The sequence below is a fragment of the Cinclus cinclus genome, chromosome 16, assembly GCF_963662255.1.
Source record: "Cinclus cinclus chromosome 16, bCinCin1.1, whole genome shotgun sequence".
NCBI classification, from domain to species: Eukaryota; Metazoa; Chordata; class Aves; order Passeriformes; family Cinclidae; genus Cinclus; species Cinclus cinclus.
Genome location: NC_085061.1, coordinates 14235789 through 14256643, shown reverse-complemented (window position 1 = coordinate 14256643; position 20855 = coordinate 14235789). Strand labels below are relative to the sequence as shown.

The following is a 20855-nucleotide window of genomic DNA, read 5'->3' as shown; positions in this document are numbered from 1 at the left end:
ACACAGTCTTAGCATGCTTTTAGATATGCTGTTAATTCAAAAAGAAGTGCTCTTTGAGAGTCTTCAGTTACCTGGGATCTCTAGACATTGAATAATAGCCTTCAGATTTTAACACAACCACTCATGGATGGTTGTGTTGGTACACTGGATTGTTTCATCCATTATTAACAAGGAATAAAGTAGCATAACCCCAAACTGCACGCCTCCTTTCTTCCAATATGCTAAAAATACGAACAAAACCTAGGTTTAATCCCACCAAAGCTTATATATAGTTTAACTTAAACAAGAGGGTAGGGAGGAGAATCTAAAGCAGGTGATGTCTAAAGGTGATTCTCCCAAGCCCAAACCCATTCCTCTATTCTCTTCTGACAGCAAACCTGAAATGCATTCAATTATTGAACAGCCTGGGTGTGCTTGCTGCTGGTGATGAAAATCTGAGCTCTATACATACATCTATCTGGTAAGTGTCTGACTCACATATAACCTGATATTGTTTAAAATAGAGGGAGGCAGGGGGAAAAACACACCAAAAAAACAGGCAGTGACAGCATGCGTCTTTAAGACATTTCCTGGGACCTCTCCATCCAAAAATTCTATTTAAGATGTTCACTTTCCATCACTTTTCTAAGCATAGTGGATGTTTCTTGTGTACCACCTTTAAAGTGTCCCCAAAACACCCAATGAACTGGGGCACTGATTCAGGGAACAGCAATGAATATTACAGCAAACATCACTTGTAAGCCACCCTTCCAGTTATTCTTTGCTGGCCATATCATCCATTTCCCAGCTTTTGGGAACCAGAGCTCTCTCCCCAGTTGTTTCTGTGCAGTATCCAGGACGCTGTCGCAAATTGGAACTGGAAGGGGTCAGTATCATTCAAATCAGAGAAGCAACAAAGTTTGCAGCTCTGGTATGAGCTAAAAGTCCCCCCTCAGTCCCCCTTCTCCCACTCTTCCCTCCGTAGGACAGAGAACTCATCCCACAGTAACAGGGATCTCTTCTTCTGCCTGCCTGCTTGAAAACACACTGTGTGACTGACTTGTTTCCAGTTTAATTAACAAGCCAGCCTTCCCATAGACTGGCTGCACTGCAGGAACAATTAATGCAATGTTTCCATTCACAAAATAAAGCAATTGCAGCAAACTGTCCTTTCCAAAATAGTTTTTAAATGATTTATCAGCCACAAGCATTCCTTCACAGGTAATTAAACTGAAGCTAAATTGCACAAACAACTGGTGTTTGTACCAAAATCTGCACCATTCTTAGAGAGTTTTATCTGTGCTCCTTAGTGAACTTTACCATTGGCATCCAAGTGAAAATCCTTATCCACACATTGCCACCAGAAAAGTCTAAAAACTGGACATGCATTATGTAGCCAAGAAGGAGTGGTGCCATCAGGATTTCCTGAATATGTTTAACGTAAGGCTCCTCTCCACAACCTTGGGTGCACATAAACTCTGACATTCAGTGCCATTATTTTATCCTGGGACATGCATCCCACTGAAGTTGTTTAGGATCTTTCAAAAATCAAGTCTTTTTCCCCGATTCTTTCTAGGACCTCTAGCAGACATAGCAGGTAAGCAGGTAAATGATGACTATTCTTGGTTCACTTGGTTCACTGAAAAAAGACGAGAGAAATTCTGAAGTATAAACTTCTGAAGTAAACTCTGAGCTGGAATCATCCTCTTCTTGAAAGAAGATACTTGACAATATACAAAATGCACTCATGTTCTGCTGATAACTAAAACGGGATGCATTCATACGTCTGCCTGTTGAATAAAGACTGCAACAGGAAAAGAATCACAGAACAGATGAAACTGGAGCCTTTCTGTCCAAACACAAATGCCACAGTTTCAACATGGCCCTGCAGGGATTACAAGTGGATGTGTTTATGCTTTATCCTCTCATATTGTGTCAATACACTACTTTCTGTGTAAATTACCTATTTCAGTATATCTATAAGACAGAGATGCAAATCTAATGCAATTAGATGCAGAGATGCAAATTACTAATCCCTCAGTTCTCTTTGCTTACACCAGCAAACGCTGGTTCTGACTTATAAATAAAATTCTATTCTGAATGACAAGCAGAGAATATAAAAGACCAAAAATTGAATCATCATGCATAATCCTGGCTTTAGCTAGTCTATTTCTTTCCTAGCTCAGACAGGAGTTTCAGGAGCATAAAAAACCATTACAAAAATGGTAATGCAACGTTTCCAAAGTTTCCAAAGCACTCACTTTTACTACAAGCAATTCTGTGCTTGGAGATTTCCAAAGAAAATCTGAGAGCACCGAACCGACAGAGCTTGTAAAGCTTGTAAAGCACAGCCCCTTCTCAACTACCTCTATAATGAATAAATGGATGAAAACTGTATTTTGAAAGTTACTCTCAATAAGAATTATGAAATGCAATTGCAGTGCCTACTTGGGATCCTGTCATCCAGTGCCCAAAATGGGGAAACATGCATAAGGAGGAGGAGAAAACATTAGCAATATGTTTGGAATAGAATTAACCATAATCTTAAACTGCTTTAGCATTAATTTACAGATGTAATCAAGGTTTAACACAGACCAGAGTTGTTTTCCATTCCATTTAACTGTATTAACTTTACATTTCATATATTACCTTATTACTTCACATTTCAGAACAGTTTGTCTGCCTGACTGTCCATCCTAACACATGGATCTTCCTAACTTGGTTATTCTTCTAATCACAGGAATTTATTCCTCCACATAACTGCTACTAATTTATCTAGCATTGCAAATATCCCACGCAGTTCTGAACAAACAAACGTTTTAGTGATGACCTTGTAGTTTGTCTTAAATTTTCCTCTGAAAGATCCTTTTTACAGCTATCCACGGCTGGTACTTGGATTAAAGCCCAAGTTTTATTCTAAAAATGCATCTTGCAGCCTTAGCTCAGGCCCAGGCAGTGCCCACCCCTGTTGGACAGAGCAGTAGCAGAGACAGGAGCAGTAGCTCTAAACCAGCTGGATTTATATCCAGCCTCAAAACCTACACCATACACAGTCTGGAGAGGCTGTTGCCTTATTTATTTAACTAATTTTAGTTCTGTCACTAACCAGGAAGCCATAGAACACATTTTCACTAAGCACCAGAATGATGAAAGAGAAGTCCAAGGATCATTTTTCTTTAAAGATTTTCTTTGCGAGCAAGGAACAGTACTTAACTTTTTCAGCCCTGTAAAATTTGGTCAGTTATATCCACAATAAAAACATCTGAACACAAGAACTTAGAAACAAGGCAATGACAAAGAAAGGACAGTACGGTTCCTGCTTGCTCAGAAGGCTTTCTTTTGGGTTATATAAGTAATATGGAAATACAGACATCAGATCAAGGCCTACATCTCAGCAAGATTTCACCATCAAGCAAAGGGATGCAACCACCCACCCCCAAACACATCCTTTCCCCTATTTTGAAAGAACTCCACCTTTCAGCAAATACAAATTTCCTGTTCGCTTCCCATTCTGTTCGTGAACAAATCCATCATAATCCATATCAAATGGTGCCCCATACTTGACTGGGGTGAAAATTCACCAAATTTTACACTGAAGAAGCAAAAACTCCCTTCTGAACAGTTTCCTACTTTTTGGCATAAAGCTGTATCTATGGTTGAAGATTTACAACTAAATAATCAAATCTATGGATTTTTTTTTCTAGAGAAATCTAGAGAATTCTAGAGAATTTCCTTTCTAGAGATCACACAGAAGAACATCAAATCCTAAGTATAGCCTGTGTGATACAAATCCAAGAGAAACATCTTCAAAAGGGTAACACTGACAGTATCTCTTTAAAATGTGCAGACTTCAAAACAATGGTCAATATAGGTAGATTAATTAATTAAATTAATTACCCTGTTCCAGATTTAAATATATAATCAATTGACCAAATTAATGTTTAAAAAAGCAGGTAATTGGCATTAGCTTTGAATAAGCCTTGCTTAGCTTCCATGAGGGTATACATTTTAATGAAAACTCATTATAATGTAGCATAAGGCATAATTAATTCTGGATTCTTATTATTTATTTTTTATTATTATTTCAGTAAATAGCTAGTGCAGATGTTGAATTCCATTTTTCTCCTGGCTTTATTCATCTTTCATAAACCAGGATTTCCTCTATAATGGCTTGTAAAAGCTCCACAGAGTTTTAGAAATGCATTAGCTGTCATCAGGGGTGTTAATCTGCCTAGGAACTCCTCATTTGTATGATAGTACTTTTAACATTATGATTTTTGAAACAACACGTGTGTTATACTTTGAAAAGAAGCATCTACATAACACAGGTGGAATATGAAACAATAATTATTTGACTGTAGTTAAAAAATTATTCAAGCTGCTTAGCTAACAATACTGCAAATATATTTATTTAGGAAAATCTGCTTAGTCAATAGCCAAGTTTGAATCCAAGTAGATGTAATCAAATGGCAAAATGAGTTAATCTGTGGAGTGACAGACAGCTTTTAGAAAAAAAAAAAATCTGCTTTAGAGATATGACAGAGTGAACTTTTACCCCAGGATTAGAATGCTGTGCAATATAACTCAGCTTCCCAAACTCCAAACATTGAGAAGTGTTTCTTGGGTATTTGTTGAGCTTATGCAAGACTCATTTAAATTCAAAGAGAAACACTAGAAAGATGAAATGAATCCCAGGTGCTCTTACACTCCAGAAATAGATGCTTTAAGACATGAACAAAGAGAATTAATATTAGCAAGTGTACAGGAATCCTCTCTTCCCCTGGATTCATCTTACTTAAGGGCATGGTTTTATATATATTGCTATGGTAGATCTTTGCTACTAATTATATACAGTATTTTAGTCCAAACTTTCAAACACATTTTTGAAGGAAGTTTGTTACAAAATCTGATTGTTGGTGGATACTGCTGACTTTCAAATGCCAAAAATCCCTGGGTATCTAAAACTTCTCTGTCTTCTGAGGGCTCATGAAATAGATAAAAAGGCACAGACTCTTCCCCTCTCTTTCATTTTGAGTAATGGGGAAAATTTTGCCAGTGATCATGGAATAAGTGTCCAAGATAACTGGGTGCTTACAACAGTCTTCACTGGGTTAAGGCTATTCATGAAATGAATACAACTACTCAGCTATGTGGGATGACTTAAAACTATCTCCTGAAACTCCTAAAACTCAATAATTAAAAATAACAAAAATAACAGTGCCTTAAGTAAAAGGAGGATGGAATATTCTGCTTTCTACTGAGCTGTGCTCAGTGACTTGCTCTAATGGTTCTTCACCTCTAATCTTCAGTCCTTTGGTTCTCCACGGTCAATTTAAATTCTGAAATTTCTGAAATACTGTTTGTTGGTTATGACCAGACAAGAATATTTTCTCATGCATGTTACTGTGAATTCCACTGTTCTCTGAAAGAGTATTCACTAGATTTTCAGGTAATTTCTGTAACATCTTTTCCCCCACCTTGTATTTAGGAACTGCCAAAAATGAGCCTCTCCAACAAAACTGTTTTCTGCCAGGAATAAAAAAGTCTTTTAATATGGCCTTACTGTCTCTCAAGCTACCTGCTGTACAGGACTGATCTGTTGTAGTAACACAGGTGCAATAATATCCTATATTTCAATAAAGAGAGTGCAAGAGATTGCTCAAAAATTCATTGTTGCAAAACCCAAAAGATAAAAACAAAAACATCTGCAATAACTAAAAGGAACAACACAGAACTTGGCTGTCAGACTGCCTGAGGCAGAAAGAAAGGCTTGGTATTACAGATAAAATATACACTGTATAAAAATAAGCAGGTGAAAATGATATTATAACAAACTGCAGAAACAAAGGAAGTACCAGAGCATACCTAGTAAAGAAGTCCAGCTACAAATCTGTATTTTCCCAGCCATCAATGAGCGTATAGGGAAAAGAACAGACTCTAGCCCAAACACAGGAAAACTATGGAATGTATTTAAAACTGGATGGAAATACAAAGAGATGAAAAAATTATCCCAGTTTCCATGAAGACTTTGTGAGACAAATCACAGAGTGCTTCTTACAAATGTGCTTATTAGGACATGCCTAAGCAATAAAGAAATGGATAACACAACTTCATTAAGCATTCCTTTCTCATAAGAGGAAAAACTCCATAAATAGTATGCTTTTATTTGCTAGAGGGAGACTACGTGGACATAAGTAATCTTTCAAAAAATGTCCTATGCATGATCATATACAGAAAAGTGCAATTCTGTGAAAAGCTGGAATGATACATGAAAAAAAAAATCCTTTAGTTTTCTCTAAAATATAATTTTAGTGACTTCCCAGCAGAAGGATAGGATGGGAAGGGTTGGAACTGGTGGCCATCAGGGAGCCTTGCTAGGCCTTGGAAGTGCAGCAGGAGTCTACAGTCTCCCAAACGTGTCCCTGGAAATCCACACCAACCCCACCACAGCTAAAGAGCCACGTTGCCAGAATAGTGTCATTTACCTCAGCACGAGAATTTCACAGGCACAAAACCAGCCTTGGAAGGGCTACCCAGGAAGAAAAATCCATAGTGCTTTGCAAAATACAGTATTTTGTTGTCCCCAAGCAATACTTTCCCACCACAGTGTCTGTTGTGCATCTTGGTGTCACCATTTTCAGCTGTCACGTGTTTTCTCAATAAAGGCTTTTCTTCACAGAAGTGTACACTCCAAAAAACAAAAATCCAAAACCCTGAGCTATAACAGTCATGTCACTGGTCCAACTGTTTACCATTATCTTCAAGGTTTTAGGGTTGATTTACACTGCGTTCCTCCCTATTTGACTTTAATTGTCTGCTTCAAGTTGTCAGGACATAACTATATCTTAGATTTGCATTGCATTAGGGGATCTTCTCCTTTCTCTATTGATCTTGTCTTACGGAGTAATTTAACTCAATTCTAATTTTCCTGTGCATGCGGGGTGCTCTCCATCCAAGGAAGTGAGTTATGTGTATTCAAGTGGTGCATCTTATGAATCTTGTTAAGCTTTACCGCCTTCTAGCCTGCACTGATGGAATATTTAATCACAGAAATGAGTTGGCAGATTTGATGTACAATACGGGGAAGCCTCGCGGCTGCGGCACCGCCAGCAATTGAGAAATGGGGGAATTTGCCATTCATCAGTGCCATCCTGACAGCTTTGTATAACCTTCTGTTTTTCACTTATTTATGAAGATTAAAGGTACTTTAAATCAACAGTTTCTCTGTAAATGTATCATCTTTATTTCAGAAGTGGCCAAATTTTTCATCATTTGTTAGGAGCTAAAGGAACTTCTCGCACTGACTGTGAAAAAGTTGGTACAGTTCCATCATGACAGTGCTGGAGACAATAAGTAAACTAAACAAGTAGAACACTGACTGTCTTAAAAATCACCTCTATAATTTCATAATCTTCAAAATATCAATTGCTTCTTCTCTACGGAAAGTGTGAACCCAAAAGCAAAGGTAAGTCACAGTGCTCTAATCTGACATGCAAGAATTGCAACGTTGTTTTACTGCTTCATTTCCTAATGACTTTTGGAGATCTGCACAATTTTAACTGAATTGTTTACAAGAAAGTTCATATACTTAAATTCTAGAGATATTGTATTTTACTCAATATAAATAAAATGCATTTAAAATACATTGAAAAAAACCGAACAGAACCCAAACATAAACCTGCCTCCTTGTATAGACAGGAAAAAAAACCAAGCAAAAACAAACATAAATAAATTAAGTACCTTGATGGAACTTTCTGCAAAGGTGTGGTGGAGTTCGTGTCATAATTCATAAAATTAAATTAATACTCTTCTAATGGTAATTAAAGATTCTCATTAAGAAGGGCAAACACCTCCCTAGTGTTGGCAATAAAAATGCACTTGGGACTTTAGGAGGTTATACAAAAAAATCAATAACCTGCCATTTTATAATTAAAAGACAAAATAAATGTTAGGGAAAAATCCAGTAAATTAGGAAAATTACCTTCAGGAGAGATTGAAAATATTGATTTTAATTTACCAACTATGTGAACTCTTCATGCCCTACTTCATGAGACAATTATAAGTCAGATTGTTAATTCTGCATACGTATTAGAAAATTGATTACTGTACTATGGGAATATTATTATATTTGTCATTAACACAAAGTCATTTATACAAAATGACTAATAACTCTAACTTTCTAATTTATGCAGGTTCAGGGTTGGTTCACTAACTACTCAAACGAGATCAATGTTAAATTCCTGTTTTCAACATAGACATACCTCTGCAAGGAAAAAAATTCTGCCTGCACCAAACACTGCAATTCCATGAATGCCAAGTTAGTATTTTTATTATACTGTGCCACTTTTACCCTAATTGGAAGATTTTTATCTATCTCAATAGAGATGTTTTTTTAACCACAAATATGTGTCTGTAATACTGTCCCTTTCAACAATTTTCATCTTTTGAAGTCCCTCAAATTAACAGAAGTTTTTCAGCTTTGTAAACTGGAGACTCAAGTATCTCCATGAGTGGAGATTCCTCAGCTTCTGCAGGCAACCTCTTCCCATGCTTAACTACCACCCAAGAAAAATGTTTTCCTGATGGTTATTTGTGGGCAGCATTCAAATTCCTCTGGAATCAACTGGGTTTCAGATTAAAAATAAGTTTATTTTCAATTCTGTTCCTAAAGCATATTTAAAAACTGCTGCTAGCCATGACTGTCTTTTGGCAGACAAAAACTGAATCTCTAACTCCAGGCTAGAACCAGAATCAGAATCTGGTCTCAGCCCGGTGAAAACAAAGATTTAAAACACAAAAACATCAAGCTGAAAAACTAACTATAAAATATAAAGAAAAATGCTCAGGAAAAACTTATGGTTGCATATACTCTATACCTATGTATGTCTACATTCATGCATGTACTGCATATATATATATATATATATATATATATATATATATATATATACACACAAACATATATATAGATATATAGATAAGATTTTTGGGCTGTTGTGCCTTACTAAAGAATGGAAGACAATGACTGCACTAAAATATGAAATAAAATCTCACGTAAGACTAGAATACTGCAGTACATTTCATGTTATATTATCTATTTTCCAAAAAAAGGCATTCATACATCTTCTGTATAAAGTTTATTATGCCCAGGTCAGGTAAAATCTGGAATCACAAATGTATAAAAGACTTGTTAATAATGTGAATTACACAAAGAAAGCAAACCTCACACCAAATATAGATTCTGTACTTTCGTATGTTTTAAAGAACACTAAAATGAAATATGGCCAGTGGGACAAGCATAGAGCAATCCTTACCTGCATAGAACTCTGGACTATAAACTGCACCAACAACTGGATTTAATTTCCAGCCTGCAGCAAACAAAAACATAAAAGTTAATACTGCAATTAGTGATAACAACAATTATTATTATTAGTATTACTACAATTGCTACTGTATAGAAAATACAGACAAAATTACTTCTAGAAAGATCATTGTAATTCAGGTTTCATCGGCATCTTTGATCACTGATCTTTAATATCAGAGTCTGAGGTATGGAAATAAGCCATGAAACAAGGCATTCTCCAGACAGGTGGCACTGGAGTAACAGGCACGTGGCTGAAAATGCACGTGGATATACAGCCTTCAGGTCTGGAATGAAGTCAGCACTAGTTCAGGTATGCCCGTGGCCTCTAGTACACAGCACACGAGTTCTGAGCCATTGTTTTGGCTCTCTGGTTATGAGGAGAGGAGCTCTGGAAACAAACATTTCTGATAAGCCTTTGTTCGCAAGGGTTGCGGGGCAGCCAAATAATCGGAGCATTTCAATTCTGCCCCGGCAAAATGAAAGCACAGCCACAGCACGGAGATGTCTGTTGTGACAGGAAGGAGACGCTCCATGGGGTCCAGTCAAATGCCAGGTCTCAAGGGGCACAAATCAGCCACTGCCTTGCTCTTAAATGATCACTGTCCTCCCAGCACTGCCATAGAACCACAGCACAGAGCTCACAGATCTGTGTATCTGTGCTCTGGCCAAACTCCAAATTATTGCCTGCACTTTACACAGCATTCCCAGGCAAGGCTGGAGCACCCAGGCTGGCTGCAGACATGGAGTGTGTGCAAAGCATGGGGGATGTCAAAGATAACCAGGCTGGAGGGACTGGAGGGGAAGGAGCAAGAGAAGAGAAAGAAAGTGCTGCAAACCCTTTAGTGTTCTCAGCTGTGGCGCAGTGCCAGCCACTGTGGTTTGCTCAGCCACAGGTAGATCCATTCTCAGGTAACTGTAAACTCCACAGAACATCCCCCCCACCCACACTCTCTTTTTCCTCAAGTGAACAATGAGTTTGAACTATTGGAGTTGAAAAATTAGGGGTTTTCCTAAAGCGCATTCAAATCAGAGGAGTGGGAAGCACTTTTTTGTAAATGGGAATTAAAGAAAAAAACCCTGAGCAAAAGCAAGTTGTAAACTCCAGAGCTATGGTACTTAAAATAGAACTTATAACTGCTTCTGGAATCAAAATACAATTCAGACACTGACAACAAAGTTTTTCAAAATCACAAAAGCCATGATTAGAATTTAAATGCACACTAGGTTTATTTCTGCCTTGGCTACATCATGTAATGCAAAAGCACAGTGGAAAATCATAAAATATCAAGGCATTATAAGACTGAAAAAGTGCAATGCAAAATCTCAATAACAAACAAACAATTTCCACCCTTTCAAGCTACCTCTATCTCATGCACAGTATCTGTTTCCCAGTAATTAACTATTCTGTGAGAGAGGGGAGGGGTGGTTTTGAAAGGCAACTCGAGTAGGTTCAGAGCAAGCAGCTTTGTATGACACCTTCCCTGCAGAAGTGACTGCAGCTCCTCTATGTACCCAAGACAGTTAGGGAAGCTGGAAAACACCCAGCCTAGAAGGGCAAAAAGGTTTTTCGTCCTGAAAACACCGCAAGAGTCTTGCCTGACCCTTCAATTTTACATGCCACAAGATTATATTTAGGAACATCAGAGTATAACATATCTCTTGGGCAAATTATGTGTGACAGAAAAATCACTCAAATTTTGAGAATTTGGGTAAAAATCTAACTTTATATATGTAAGGGACTATCCGATATTTCAAATTCAATACTTCCACAGAAGAGCACTAATCAACGCCACCCAAAATGAAAGATTGGACGGAATTTTAGATCTGTCAGCTTTTGCTGTCAAAGCAGCTGACAGACATCTCTCAGCTTCTAAGTTACACTAACAGTGCCACAGTTTGTCTGAGAGAAGGAAAAAAATAATCTTGGAAGACACAGATTGTTCTTCACAGCTGAAAGGCAGTCTCATATTTCAGCTCCTTACCACTCTCCCAGTGACGGCTGTCTCATCTAACTTTTTGAAGCCTATGGAGGAAATACTTCATTCATCGTGAAAATAACAGTAATTAAACTTAACTTTATCTTGTCAGCCAACAATGTGCTGGCCCATAGCTGTGTGGGTTAATCAAGTGTGATGGGAGTTGATGTATCTGAGTGAGCAGCTGCCAAGTAACCCTTCTGCAGCAGCTGGAGGAGGCAAATTCTCGGCTGTGGGTGTAATTTTGTGCATTTTTCTTACTGTCACAGTACTAATCTCCTTCTTAAGTTGAAAGTGTAAAAGCTGGAAACTTAAAAACCAGCCAAGGAAAGAAAAACTCTTCTGCCTGACCCAGCTCCCCAGTCATCCAGAGAAGAACATGTCCAGTGTGCTGAAGGGAAGGAAACGATCCTGGGGTAATGAGCTATGGTAGAAAATGGCCCACAGCAACACAGAGAGGTTTATTTTTGCTTCATAGTTTGGAGAGGCTGCCGTGGCCAGAGAAAGGCTTGGGTAGCAAAGAACCCTGTGACTCCATTTCCTTCCTTCCCATTTGTTACCCAGGGAAGGGGACAGGGAGTGGGAGAGGATTTAACTGTGCTAATGGGCACTAGATGCGATTTTGAATGTAAATTTAGAACAAGACAAGGCTCAAATCCAAAGCACCACTAGCATAAACTTCAAAATATATTTATCCTTCTAAAGATCTATGTTTCACGTTCCTCCTTTATTGCTGCAGTTCTCTGAATGTACTTGCCCATAATTCTCTGTACCCTACAACCCTTGGATGAGCATCTTGAATCACAATATGGACATCAGAAGAAAGTACAGCTGTGAACAGGATAGGTTGGAACACCTAAAAATGTCTCAAATATTTTTGCCAACATGTAGCTCTCCTAACACTGGATTTCTTTGCAAAGACGAATCAGTTGTATCTCCAAAGCATGAGGTGAGCCATCAAAATCATCTTGACTGATAACAAGCCCAGGAAAAAAAGCTCTTCCAACAACTGCTCATTTGGGGAGTCAAATGGAAATCACTGGAAAGCATACTTATTTCAAAGACCATTTAGGACACAAAACCACATCACTTACTTGAACAAAGCTGTATGTATTAAAAAAATCAAGTTTTTGTACCTTGAAATCTACTGATTTCTGAAATCCTATTAGCAACATGAACCCTGTTATCAAACAACCAGCTGTTGTTCAGGAACAAAACACAAAACAGAGTGTATCTTGTTTTTAAATTAAAATAAATAGCAGTTCCTGACGTTTTGATAGAATACAACATGTGCCCCAACTACCTTTTGAATACCTGCCAACAACATGCCAGTCACAACACACACTTTGAAAGATAAAGAGAGGCATTAAAAAGTAAGTGGTTCTGAAACAAACAAAAAGGCATGTGCAAAAAAATGTTTCTGGCTACCTGCATCAGAAAAGTCTCATAAATTTTAATGTACTGGTGGGAAAAATTTGCCTTAAAGTTTATTTAAAACATGAGACCTTTACTTCAGACAACAATAATCTTCAATAAATAATCAGCTCAGCAGTGGTTAATTCCTGACAAAATGATAAAGAACTAGACTCGTACCATGCCAGGATGACTGATAGCATAAGCACTGATGAAACTAAATGAAGCCCCTTGCACGTCTGCACTTCATTCCTTGTTGCTTGTGAAGATTATGCAAGAGGGATGTGATTGTCCTTGTGTGTTTACTTTAGGGGACTTTAGACATGGGAAAAAAAGAAAAATATGCAAAAAATACTAAAATAACCAAACGCTATGAATTAAAATCAGGTTTGCTTGGTGGATACCTGGCAAAAGGTGTGCAAAAGAATATTCTGCATGCAGCACCTTGGATGTCTGGGTTCGCAATAAATAAATGTTAATTATTTATACACTGAACAGGGTATTGCATACTTTTAGTGAAATACAGTCTGGATGGAACAGGATGAAAAAAGACAAACAAAACACCTCAAGTGGGAAACACTTTAGAGAAGATTTTGCTTATCCTGGTCTTGGACACTAATAAATTAGAATGAATGACCTAAGTAATTCAGCAATGCAGGGCATAAATATGAATGTCCTCTAAAACCACATGGCTAAAAATCTCCCATCTCTCATTGCCACCATTCCCCTTTTTCAGCGCTGGCTGTGCTGATATGTAACATGTTATTTGCTCATGAGCAGTTTTGTAGCCTTAGGATAATATGAATACAAAATATCCATCATCATTTATAGAAAAACTACTTTTATCATTACAATATAGCAGGCAGAGTTCACAGTCTCATATGCACATGGTTAATTTAGCTATGCATTGCAACAAAATCTCTGAGATCCAGTCAAGCCTCTTGTCTCTTTCTAGATTCACTGGGATGCTTTAAAACAAGTAAAAACCAATGAGATTTTCCCATCTGCGTGATTTGCCAAGCTTCACATTTACATACAAAATGAGGAAGAAAACAGTTTCTAAGAAAGCAAGAGGAATTTCAGCCCTTTCTTCTCTGGATTAATTTTAACTAGCCCAATTATCACATCAGATGAAAACCATCCCTGTGTTTTATTTTGACTGTGTTATGAGAAAACTATGAGCCTTTCATAAAAAAAAAAATCACACCACTGTGTCCTGGATTTTAGAGAAATCCCACTAATGAGACCTCCAATACAGAAAGTATGATCCATTATATTTCAAAATGGAAAAGAGTCTAATCTACATCAGGAAACCTTTATGTGCATATTTCGTCTGCTTTCTACTGGATGGGAAAAGCGGAATTAAATTGAAAAGCAAATACCAACAACTACACAGTCCAGCAAAACTGAAAATGTAATTGCAATTAACTTCAGTTCATGTGCTATTTATTCTTTGACTTGGCTGAGTTAGGAACTTGTTTGAATTTGAACTTTCTGAACCAGTAAAGGCACACTCAAGCATGCGATCCAACTCTCCCAAAGGAAACATTTAAAACATATCTTGTTTCCAAACTCCTCAAAAAACTGTGGATTTTTTTTCTATCATTAACGTACAACATTGCATCAACTTAGGTCAGTATTAGAATGACTTTTATTTTTAGACAGCTTGGAACTCTGATTTCTCCATGGGAAAAGAAAAAAGCTGGAAGCAGCACCTGATACCAGTCTACCCTTCTTCTAAGAAATTGTGGAAGGAACATATGCAAAACGATCTTTAAGCAGATGTGTCTCCTAGTACTAAAAGTTTCTAGCAAAAGGCAAGACATTCTCTCTGGTCTCCCTTCCTCCATCCCCCAAACCAAGCTGAATCCTCCCATCGGTTCACACATCACTACATTAACACTGCACCAAGCAGAGAACATCACTCTGCCATCAGGTCTGTTGTCCCACACAAAATCCCCCGGGGTCAAGCGCTGGGACTCCAGTCAGAAGGATCCCTGCTCTGCCCACCTGACTGTGAATCAGCCAAGCTCTGCGGAGGCAGGACTCACACCCAGCCCCACCATGTCTTGGGACTCTGAGTCCCAGGAATGCAGAATGGGACACGCCTGGAGCAGGTGGGGCCCCGTTGAGCAGGACTGGGGGCTGGCATGCAGGGACAGGCACCCAGAGCGGGGGGCTCATGCACTTACCATTCGTGTAAGGGTTGACGGTCTTTTTATTTGTCATTACACGTGCTGTGGCATTATTTACCTAAGCACATAGAACAGGGGATTAGAAAGGGTTACGGGAAGGGCCCATGTCACTATTAAAGGCATGCATTATTACTGCTATTAGTCATGTGAAAATAAAATGCAATTTAATTTATAGAAGGCAACAGGTGCATAACAAAATCATACTATTTGTAATTACATTTACTTTCATAACCATTTTAACTTACAAATCATTTCAATAAAGCAACATCATATCATTTAAACTTTAATAAAAAGACATTAAAAGCAAATTAAAAGGTACTGCATAATTTAAGACTTAAGAGCATGCTTGTATTCCATGATAACACTGATACAATAAATACTCAAAACAGAAAAAAAAAAAAAAAAGAAAGATTACATGAAGGAACATGCAGTGGAGTAGAAAGGAAAGAGACAAGGTACAAGGAAACAAAGAAAATGTCAAAAAAGGGACAAACGAATTTTAGCAGTGTGCAACATAACCCTTTAGAAGAGAAGTACCATTGGAAAAGCAACATCTAGCATTCAACACTTGGAACAAGAGCCTTTTTCATTGCAAGAATTAACAAAATCATTCAAGCTTTAAAATCACAGCTAACAAAAGGATAAAAAGAGGGTGCATTATTTAACACAATATGGAGTTAACAATCTGAGTAAGATGTGCACGAAGTCATATCCTCAATCCAATCAGTGCCTCCCAGGCTTGCTTAAAACGTACACTCAATTACAGGCGTACCAATATATAGAAAAAAATGTAGCATCAAGAAAACTTAATACAACAAGTCAAAAAAATCCACGTGGTATATCAGCGCTAAATACGTGAAACGGCAGATGGACTTCTCCACTTACCATTCAGCACCATCGCCAGCATGGGTATGTATACAGTTACCATGGTTACTGAGAGTTTGGTGAGGGCCCTAAGCGCTACCGTCGAGGGGGAAAATGAAAAGGCAAAATATGCAACATCTTACTCAAAAGACGACAGCATTTTCAATTGGTAATTCTTTTTCTTTCTTTTTTTTTTTTCTTTTCTTTTTTTTTTTTTTTCAATTCTAACAAATACGACTGAGGCAGTGTTGAAGGAGATCCAGTGGCACGGCAAACACGGGTGGAGGTTTTTGGAGGTGGGGATGGCTCAGGCCACGCCACCAAAAGAGCCTCACGGCTTTGTTAAAATTAAATGTGAAAATTGTTCGGTCTCTAGTTTGGCTTTGTTTCTTGTGCATCTTTTGGATGCTTCTTTCCCAGTCTGAATTTTTTTAAAGCCACTGTGGATCCCACATCAACCCTGCAGCAAAAAAAAAAAAAAAAAAAAAACAAAAAAAACCCAAAAAAACCAAACCAAAACAAAAAAAAAAAAAAAACCAAGGAAAAAAAGAAAACTAAAGAAAAAAAAAAAGAAAAAAAACAACCTTTTGCTTGTTTTTGTTTTGTCACACATTTTTTTGTTGTTTTCAATTTTTCTAATTTTCTTTTTCTTGGCTCGTTTTTGGAATCTACTGCACCCATTGATTTACAAAACATCCAAAATAATAACTTCAAAATAATAAAGCTTTCCTTTTTCTTTTTTTTTTTTCAAATCTGTCATCCACCATTCAGCAATAACGATAATAATAATAATAATAATAATAATTACAAAAGAAATAATAATAAAAAACCCAAGTAAGGCCAGATTCTCTCTCTTTATATATAAATATATATATAAACAATGGGAAGGGGAAAGGGGAGCACACAGAAGACACCAATGATGCATCTGAAACAACAAATGAGAGTGAAGCAGACATTTATAAAAAAGATGAAAAGGAAAATATTTTGAACATGCACCTCGATTTTACGGCCCTCTACCACGGTGCCGTGTAATTTCTCCCTCGCCCTGTCCGCATCAGCACTATTTTCGAAAGTTACGAAACCAAATCCCTGCATGCAGGAGGGAGAAGGGGGGAAAACAACATGCACATTATTATTTCAGTCAATGACCACTTGTTTGCTTATGTTCTCTCTCTTTAATTTAATATTTTCTTGTCCTCGCTTCATTTCTGTAACATGCAAATTAGAAAAATTATAATTGTATTGAGATGTGCAATAAATAAGCAACAAAGGTGAACAATTTTTTTTTCCTGTCGTCAGTTAGATAATACCCTCTGAGAAAGTCAAAGAATGATACCAAAAATACCTTTCTACATGTCACTACAGAGGAAAATAAATCTAACAATAAGAAAATGAAATTAAAATAAATTACAGTGTCTTCACATAGAAAAAAATGAACTAATGAGAAAAGAAAATGAACCACATTTTAATGACATGCAGATATATCAACGAAATAAAAAACATGTGCACAGAATTCAACACTGAATGTCAATATACTCTAAACATTGCCTACTTAGTCATGCTGTTGTGATCATAAGAAACACTGTTCCCATGCAACACTAGGGTAACTTAAGCTTTTGTCAAACTATACAGCCTTTACTTATTTTTTTATAAAAGGAAAAAAGAAAAAAATAAGAAAACCACCAACAAAACAAAAGTACTTTCAGAACAAAGTATAAACTTTCTTGTATTAACAGATCAAAGAAAATCACATGATGTGAGTAGAAAAAGAAACTCTGATAAAAGAAGAAAAATGCAAACGTTTTAAGTAAGTTTAACTGCTTCATTTACTTGTTCTGCATATTATTTTCCACATATAGAACATGCAACTGGTACAACTCCAGCATCCCACGTTAGTGGGACAAATCTGAAATTCTGCTTATGACAAATGCCCTCCTTTACAATACTAGCCTAAAACAAACATTTCAAACCCTACTAAAATGCCTTTTATGCCCTAAGTTAAATTAAACACTGTTTCAAATGGCAAATATTTGGGTAAAATCTGACAGCAAAGAACATTTTAGAAACATACACCAACCCTTTGAAGTAATTCCTGCATTAGCAGTAGAATGCCTTCGCACGGCCCCCAAAGTTCTCCAAAGACTCCTCTACAACCCCGTGGTGCTTTGCACACAGGCAGTGCTCACAGAGTGTTAAGTGCAACTAAAACTGGGCTTTTTAATTTCTATTTTAGCCTGAACTCTGTTCTGCTCCTGAGCAATCAGCCACTCACCACAGCTTCTCATCTCCCTTTGCTGAATTTTGCCAGTTCCTGCACTTCCTCTCTGCAGTGCTACCTATTACACAAAGTGACTGGCTTAAAAAAAAAAGGGGGGGGGGGAAATAATAACAAAAAGAAAGGGAAGACATTTTTACATTCATTTACACAAAGGGGAGACCAAATATCAAACTAAGGCAAAACTGACACCAAGCAGTGAGAAAAAGAATGGGTGTGGACTACTAATTAGTCAACCACCAACCAAAAGGTCAAGCATAATTCCCTGGGTTATTTGGGTTATTTCACCTACTCAAAGAACTCAGTTATTTATTCCCATTGGTAATGTAAAAAGTGACTTTTGTGTACAGCACTGGTCTCTGTTTCACGCTCTCCAAAGTGGCTTGAGCACAGCTCCTCTTTTTCCCCGCTACGAACCCAGCCTGGAGCCCGAGCTCTGAAGTGCTCTGTCAGCAGCTGCAGCTGCAGCTGGAGCCATCCTCAGAGCACCTGATTCCACACATTTTCTCCACAGCACTCTCCACAACTTGAGCACAAGGCCACGACCTCACTTGCCACAAGACGCTGAGGACGTAACTCTCTTTTTCCCAGAGCACCAGTGGAGCGGTGAGAGAAAGTAAATCCCCCTCCTCAGCACTAATCTCCATAGTTTAGATCCCTGGACAGGTTTTCCTTGTACCCAAATCCACCCTCGACTTTAAAATTTCATTTCTTCTATAAATATTTCTTCCCATCTTGTAAAGCTCCTAATTTAGGATGCCATTAAGAAATTTTCACAGCAGAAAACATCACTGGATCCATGAATCTAAGCAGAGTAACCCCATTCAATAGAAGCAATTCCCCCAATTCTGTTTGTTTTTGTTTTTATTTTGTTATTTTCTTCCTATTCTCTTGCCTGAGCAATTGACCCTACTTGGAATTGCAAACATTTTGTGGGAGTTGAGTCAAAATTTTGTCACTCTCCTTAGCTCACAGCGTTATCAGTTAACTTTTGTTCAAACAGCTAAAGAGAAAGATAAAAACCCAATTATACTAAAAAATTAGAAAAACATATAAAATAGAGCCACAAGCCAAGATAAGAGAGGAACTTCAAAGATTCTGAAAATAATACTCATCATCATTTTTTAATTTCTTATGTTGCTTATTCTCATAATCAACACTACTTAACTTAAACTCTTACTATTTATGCAAGTCTTTAACCTTTCTTGGCTGACAGAGAACCTCAAGAACAAAACACAGATTCACCCATCACACATTCAAATACCTACACAAACACTTTAACATCAATTTAACATGCAGCTGAGTTAACAGCTGCATTCTATTAACTGGCAATGTAAATATATGCCTTTTACTTTTGAAATCTGTTAAGTGATTTAATAATAGCCAAGTTAGTATGTGAGAAGCTTCTGGTTTAATTTGGGAGGCACGTTGGAGTTCTCCTTATTTGAAGAAATAGGTGTTCATGTAATATACACCAGATACACATTAATACATATACACATAAGCAGATTTCTAAATGTATCCATAGAGCTGTCTAGACTCTTGATTTATAACTGATTGAAATGGTCAAAAATTCAAAAGTTTTCAGGGTTGCTGTATATTTTACCAAAGCTTTCTTCATTACTATTATACATTCAAACAAGCAGAAATTTGTAGTATGAAACTTCCATTGTATTTAGGGTTTTCTTTTATGGAAGGACTCCCTTCTGCAAAATCATTTTATACTCTATGGTGGTGTTCTAATGGTAAGTTTTTTGAATATGCAATTCCATTTTTCTTAACTATTATGGCACGAGAATGAGATTACTTTTGTTGTTTTTGCAACAATCGTTTAAAACATTAACTATTAGATTAAAAAGAAAGAAACAGAAACAAAAACACATTCTAGCAATTCTTATGCCAAACTACAGCTAGAAACAAATTTGAATTCTGATCCTGCAAACTTTGTTACCTGTACTCAGTCTGAAACCACTTAGTAGTCCTTTCAGTTTCAGTGGGATTTTATGAAAACATAGATAAGCACTGCCAGGAATGGGACTTTAATCTGGCGCATCTTAATTCCTACAGAATGGACACGAAATGATCAGATTATAAAAAAAAAAAAAAAAGGAAAAAGAAGAAAAAAAAAGAACAGAAAAAAGACGCCACTCTCATTCATATATTTCTTCTTCCTTAACTTTCCATTTAATTAAGAGAATCTGAAGGTGCTTCTGCAAATGAAAATATTCCATAGCTGTACGTGAGCTAACTCTGAGCAAGGCAGAAGCAGCCCTGAGCTGTGAGATGCACCCCAGCACTGCCTCAGCATCTCCAGCAGCTCCCCTGGGCACAGCTGGCCTGCAGCCCTGGTGGTGCAGGAGACTTTATTAACAGCAGACCCAGCCAGGAAAACCTTTTCCTTCTGAAATACTTTCTAGGATCTTGCCTTTAGCATGAGGCATTGGGATGTTTTCACATTGCAAAGCCCAACATTAAGAAAAAAAAAAAAAAGAAGAAAAAAAAGCTCAATTTGGGAACACCTCCTTATGCCATCCCCCAAAACTTTACCAAAACTTTACACTTATGGAGCCCAGTGCAGGTGTGGTGTTAAAATGCCCACCCAGGTAAGACTTAGGGGCTAAACAAAAGCTAAAACTCCTCCCACACATGCTCAGCTCCACCCTGTCCAGTGGGGAGAGGCTCTGGGAATTGATGGCATTATGAGGCAGCAGCAGGTCTGGACAATCCGTGTCTTTTGCAAACATTATTGGACAACCATAATTTAACAATAATAAATTTTTGCCAGACTG

At 37.5% G+C, this 20855-nt stretch overlaps 1 protein-coding gene across 10 annotated transcripts in view; it reads right to left on the bottom strand.

The window, feature by feature from the left end:
* Positions 1-20855, bottom strand: part of RBFOX1 (RNA binding fox-1 homolog 1) — a 1143703-nt gene that overhangs the window by 66855 nt on the left and 1055993 nt on the right. For 9 of the 10 annotated variants that reach the window (XM_062503892.1, XM_062503893.1, XM_062503896.1 and 6 more), the window contains 3 exons: positions 16788-16880; positions 14925-14985; positions 9294-9347 (listed from right to left, as the gene is read on the bottom strand). In XM_062503892.1, coding sequence (XP_062359876.1) covers positions 9294-9347; positions 14925-14985; positions 16788-16880 — 208 coding nt within the window. The remainder of the gene's footprint in view (positions 1-9293; positions 9348-14924; positions 14986-16787; positions 16881-20855) is intronic. The other variant, XM_062503897.1, reaches the window with a different exon arrangement.